This window comes from Poecilia formosa, unplaced genomic scaffold (assembly GCF_000485575.1).
Source record: "Poecilia formosa unplaced genomic scaffold, Poecilia_formosa-5.1.2 Scaffold617, whole genome shotgun sequence".
NCBI classification, from domain to species: Eukaryota; Metazoa; Chordata; class Actinopteri; order Cyprinodontiformes; family Poeciliidae; genus Poecilia; species Poecilia formosa.
The window spans coordinates 84,565-90,679 of NW_006800556.1; the positions used below are offsets into that span (position 1 = coordinate 84,565).

At 47.1% G+C, this 6,115-nt stretch overlaps 1 protein-coding gene across 1 annotated transcript in view; it reads left to right on the plus strand.

Annotated features, from left to right (window-relative positions):
- Positions 1-677: 677 nt before the first annotated feature.
- Positions 678-6,115, plus strand: part of LOC103130226 (high affinity cGMP-specific 3',5'-cyclic phosphodiesterase 9A) — a gene marked incomplete at its 5' end in the record, with an annotated part of 8,976 nt that continues 3,538 nt past the window's right edge. Inside the window, 10 exons of the mRNA XM_007541561.2 lie at positions 678-846; positions 919-970; positions 1,058-1,160; positions 1,244-1,386; positions 1,531-1,590; positions 2,094-2,271; positions 2,347-2,469; positions 2,543-2,635; positions 2,741-2,808; positions 2,883-2,985. Of these exons, the coding sequence (XP_007541623.2) occupies positions 678-846; positions 919-970; positions 1,058-1,160; positions 1,244-1,386; positions 1,531-1,590; positions 2,094-2,271; positions 2,347-2,469; positions 2,543-2,635; positions 2,741-2,808; positions 2,883-2,985 (1,092 nt within the window). The remainder of the gene's footprint in view (positions 847-918; positions 971-1,057; positions 1,161-1,243; positions 1,387-1,530; positions 1,591-2,093; positions 2,272-2,346; positions 2,470-2,542; positions 2,636-2,740; positions 2,809-2,882; positions 2,986-6,115) is intronic.

A 6,115-nucleotide genomic window follows, 5' to 3' on the forward strand; every position in this document is an offset into this window, starting at 1 on the left:
GCCGTTTGGTTTACAAGGCGCCGTCGGGTCTACAAGGTGCCGTCGGGTCTGCAAGGCGCCGTTTGGTTTACAAGGGACTATCGGGTTGATCTGCGTCAAAATTTGGGTTTAAATTGAATCCTGAGTTTTTGGTTCTTTCAGGATTTTAGGAGAATCTGGAAACTGTTTGGGTCTGCATGGAAAGCAGACAGGTCAAGTTCAAAGGTCAAGTTCAGAACATATGAATTATAGAAATTATGTTCAGCTGATGTATAAAAGTGCTGAAGATTTCTGTTATAGATGGATAGATACCTCTCTACCTTACTCTTAGGGTTAGGACAATCTGTTGGAGAGAAAATAAATGGTGACTCATTTCCCCTTGACCTTTCACCTCTATGATAGCTGGAAGCTCCACTCCCAACATGTTTGACCAAACTTTAGCTCAGAAGGAGGAACTTTTTTTTTAAGGTTTTATTGGCTCTAGTGGTCTTTATTTGATAGACAGGATTGATTGATTGACAGGAAAGTGGGTAATGAGGGAGGGGGAAGACATGCAGCAAAGGGAATCGAATCGGCGACGGCCGCGTTGAGGACTGAGGCTCCATATGTGGACTGTGCTTAACCCCTGCCACCACAGCACACTCAGAAGGAGGAACTTCAGCGAGTTTTTGTGAGAAGTGAGTGACACATGACCTGCTGTTTCAGATCTGTTTCGCTCTGCAGCCGAGGCCGGACCTCACGACATCCTGAAACTCTACAACCCCAAAGGGAACATCATCAACATCTGCCCCGGCCTGGAGCCCAACAGCCCCGCCTCCTGCTACAGGCTGGAGGTGGTAGCTGCCGACTGCAACAGCGAGCCGCTAGGTAAGTGAGCACCGTGAGGCTCCGGCTGCTCTCGGCGCCACCTGGTGGTCATCTGTTTCCTTCTCACTGCAGGCGCTGAGCTTGCTGGTGCGCTCGGATTCAATCTGTCATCCATGGAGAAAAGGTAGACGGTCCAGCTGGAAACTTCCTGAGTGATCTGGGATCCTGGCCGGATGGCAGCTACAGGCGCTAATGTGCTGATCTGTCCCAGACTGCAGGGCCTGGAGAAGAAGGTCCTATTTGCAGCAGGAGAGACACCTGCCGTGGTGCTGGAGATGAAGAAACAGGTGGACTGGTTCCGGGAGAAGCTGGAGGTATTAGCTCATGCTGTTTCCTGACCTCTGACCCTGAGCGATGGTTTGATGTTGGACTGGTTGATCCATTCCCTCGATTCCAGAGTGTGGAGCATCTCAGCTGGCTGGGCTTCTACAAAGACCTCTCAGAGGGACCGCACCAGCCATCACCGTTCTACCACAAGAGGAGTCTGCACAAGACCAGGGAGGAGGTGGAGCGCGTCCGCGAGAAGGTCCTGCAGATGAGGTGGGTCTTCCCTTCCCTATGCAGACTTTGGCTCTAGGACTCTCTGCTGTCTCTCAGACGTCTCTCTGATATCCATCAGACGTCAGAGAGACATCAGAGAGACATCTGATGTCTTTCTGATGTCTCTGCGCTGTCCTGCTGCAGCTCCCTGGAGGTCTCAGAGGAACTGAGGCAGAACCTGAAGACCCCCACCTTCGATAACTGGTGAGTGTTGGATCAAAGCTGTAGTCCTGATGATGATGATGATGATGATGCTGTGATCAAGGACAACGCGGTGCAGCTGTTTTTGCTGTTGAAGAGCAGATCCTTTGCCGCTCAGCATCACATTCATCTCAATATGAATAGAGCTGCAGATCAAAGGAACGGCTGCATATTCAGTGAGCCTGAAGAGGAAGAGGAGGAGGAAGGTCTTCAGAGCCAGGGCTCTGAAGGTTCAAGGAAAAGGAAGAACAGCCACTCCCCAGCATGATCACTACCTGATCAGTACATTAATCGCCTGAACAGAGCCTGTCTGACAACATGAAGCAGGCTTAGTGTTCAGAGACCAGGAGAACCTGCTGGGCTGACCTCTGATGATGGCTGAGAGCCTCCAGACTCGATGTCTTCCTGTCTGTCCCGCTCCTGTCTCCAGACTCGATGTCTTCCTGTCTGTCCCGCTCCTGTCTCCAGACTCGATGTCTTCCTGTCTGTCCCGCTCCTGTCTCCAGGCAGTGGGAGGACGCAGAGATCATGGTTCTCCTGCAGGTCATGTTCACAGATTTGGATTTCATCTCCTCCTTCAACATCGAGCCTGAAGCTCTGCAGCACTTCCTGTTCGAGGTCTACAGAAGATACAACAACATCCCGTTTCACAACTTCAAGCACTGCTTCTGCGTCACCCAGATGGTGAGACCCTGCGGTCTGTTTCCATGGCGACAGCGGTCTCCGGACCGGCGGGTTCACGGTGGTCTCTCTGTCCAGATGTACGGGCTGATCTGGCTGACCGACCTGAGGAATAAACTGGAGGACATCGACCTGCTCATCATGATGACCTCTGCAGTCTGCCACGACCTTGACCACACCGGATACAACAACGCCTACCAGGTGGACGCGTGCGTCTCTGTCCGGCAGCGGCTCGACTGACACCTTCAGCTGAATGCTTTCCTTTCGTTTGTAGATAAACGCGCGGACCGAACTGGCTCTGCGCTACAACGACATCTCTCCCCTGGAGAACCACCACTGTGCCGTGGCCTTCCAGATCCTGCAGAGGGTGAGACCACCGTCCTCTGCTTCCCTTTGCTTCCAGCTGCATCTAAATCATCTTGGAGTCAGCTGGCCACCAGAGTCAGTAACCAGGTTCTTCCTTGTTTCACAGAGAGAGAGCAACATCTTCAGGAACCTGTCCTCGGATCAGTACAAACGGATAAGAGAGGGGATAATCAAGTGAGATCATCTCCTTCAGGAGCTCAGTGTGATTCTCATTACAGTTCCTGGTTCAGATTGTGTTCTAACTGCAGATGCATCCTGGCCACCGACATGACGAGACACAACGAGATTCTGAACAAGTTCAAGTCCGTCCTGCCTGCTTTCGACTTCACCAACAAGGAACACAAAGACCTGGTGAGAGCGGCCGAGCGACCGGCACGACCAAGAGGGAATAAACCTGGATGGTCTTGATATCCAAGCTTCACAGATTCTGCTGGGAGATAAATGAGAAATGTTCAATCAATCAATCAATCAATCAATCAATCAATCAATCAATCAATCCAATTTTATTTGTATAGCACATTTCAGCAGCAAGGCATTTCAAAGTGCTTTACATCATTAAAAACAGAAACAGTCATGTAACATTGAATAAACAGTAAGAAAGAAAAAAAATAAAGGTTAATAAATAAATAAAAAATAAAGATAAAAACATTAAAACCCTTTAACGTTGTCATTCAGTGGAAAGTTTCTCTACTTTAATTCTGACTAGCAGCTCTATTTGTCATAGAAACATTTAATATGCAGAGAAACGAGCGAACATGAATGAGCCTTTACAAGCTGATGGGTTTCTAAGAAATCTTCAGAAACACACACGGCGTCAGACTCGGCTAAAACTACACCAAACGGTAACAAATTTCATTTCAGAAATAAAATCTGCGATCTGAGACTNTCTATTGGGTGTAGAACAATAGGTGCCTGCCATGCAATGCATGGAGGCAGTGACTGACCTGCTCTCCCTATGCATTGCTTATGGCAGGCCCCAATTAAATGTCTATGGCTGCAGCCTACGGCTGCTGCTATTAGCATGCAGCAGTGCTAGCATAGCTCGGTAGCATAGCTTAGTCACCAGAGCTCTGCTGATGCGCTAATATAGGAGTTAGGTGTGCTGAAGATCGCCAGCTTGTGATGATAGTTGCACTATTAAATCGATTAACATTAATAACGATAACATGGAGATAAATAGCTAATATGTTAGATATTTCACTTTCCGCTCCTCTGTCGCTGCCAGACGCCAGGCTGAGGACTAAATTGTCGGTGCTTCGTCAAAGCTACAGCGCTGTTGGAATGGGTTAATGTGATTGGCTGAAAAATAGGTTACACCAACTAGGGCCCTATTCATTTGATTGGCTGAAACAAGGAAGCTATCTGATTGGTTGCTGATCATCCTATTAGAGAGACCATTTATTTAAAAAAAGACTGAATTTTGAGACGTCAGGAGAGTCTCCAAATTCAAACAGGCCAGAAGGAGCTCGTAAATGTGAATCTCGTCTTGTGCATTTGTGGATTATGAGACAGTTTTAGCTCCATAGAGGTGAGGAAGAGGAGGAGAGAAAGAGGGGATGAAGAGGAGGGGAGGAAGACGAAGCAGCGTCTCTGGGATCATGATCAGACTGCAGCAGCTCCCGCTGCAGCAACATGGCATCCAAAACGATTCACTTCACCGTGAACGGGATCCCGGAGCGGGCTGAGTTCCCAGGAGACTGTCCAGCTCAGGAGGTCAAAGGTCAGTCTGGACTTTTCATCATGTTTGGTTTTTCTGCTTCTTTCAGTTCATTAAAGAAAAATCAAACTGTCGTCATGGCAGCAGCAACCAGAACCCAGACAGCACAACATGAAGCAGCATTGAATCCATATTGAGACGTTTGGGTTGGTTTTATATTGAATCAATAAGGAACCAATATTGATTCATGTACATGTTTGCTCTGATAGGTCTACACCATGCCATTATGTTATGATGTGTGAAACAGTTTTATTGGCAGATGACATTATGTCACTCATAGTTATCATTAACATATTTCCAAAAATGTGTGTACAGAAGGTTAAAAATGACATGACATTGATATAACATTTTATATAAGAAAAGAGGCATAGATCTTTAAACATATTTGACTCCTTTTTGTCAGAACATCAGTCTGTTGTCCATGAAGGTTCAGTTTGTTCTGAATGAACCAGGAAACAGGACTAGTTGGGCTAACAGGTCTGACTCTGGTTGGCGTCTCTTTGGCTCCTTGGTGCCTTCCTCCCGCTGTGGCGCCTAATGAAGCCACTTCCCGACAGTTTCCCTGCAGTCAGTCAGCTTTGGGTCAAACTGCAGAGCAGCAGCTGAAACACACAGAGATAAGAGTGAGGAAGGCGCCGGTTAGAAAGATGATAAACATTAGAAAAGTTCTGAAACACAGAAATATTAAATAGTGTACTGGTTATAGAACCAACACAAAACGTACGGTTCCCCATGTACACTCAGTTAAATCAATTAGGACACACTAATGAATATTCATTAATATTTATCTTAATGTTAGTTGACATATATAATCACATTTACCCATCAAGCTGCAGCGTAATGTAGCATTTATGATGCTGCACTCGTGTTAAAATGAGGGAATCAATATTTAAAATAAAGGCTGTAAAAAGTAGGGAGGGGGCGCGACATACAGCACACTTAGATTCAAAATTGATTATCAGATTTTACCAACGCCGGTCCTCAAGGCAAACTGACCTGCATGAGTGCAGTTCAGCAAAACCTGCTAATGAGCCGTCAATTAAAATCCTGTGTGCTGAATTAGGGAAATGCCTGAAACCTGCAGGGCAGTGCCTGGAGGAGCAAGGTTGGAAACACTGGATTAGACGTTGGTGTTTCATTCATTAGAGTTCGACTACAAAACACACCGACTCAATGAATGTCTTCAGCGTTGGTTACTGGGCTACGACTGGATGACGGCGCCCTCAACCAGAAACAACCATTATTACTAAATCAACGCTGAATTACCATCACCTGCTATCTGGGAATAAACCTGACCAAAGGCTCTGTATAACCGATCAAGAGTCTGGATCAGAACCGCATATAGAATCTGCGGTTCTGATCAAGCTGCTCCTGACAGCTTTCTCTTCGTTTCAGGGGCTTCAGCTCTGCTCCAGGTTCTCTGCTCGTGTTCCAGAAACAGATTTATTGTTGCGTTACAGAAATCCTGTAACACAGGCCTCTCAGTCAGAGGCAGAGCTTTAATTTACTGCTTTAAAACCAACATTTCTAAGATCAGGTTTAATAAACTAATAAATTAACCTCTAGAAAACATTTATGTGAGCTGGTTTCAGAGCTGCTCACCACATTCTGTAAATGTCGGGTCTGCAAGGCGCCGTTTGGTTTACAAGGCGCCGTCGGGTCTACAAGGCGCCGTCGGGTCTACAAGGCACCGTCGGGTCTACAAGGCCCGTCGGGTCTACAAGGCGCCGTCGGGTCTACAAGGCGCCGTCGGGTCTACAAGGC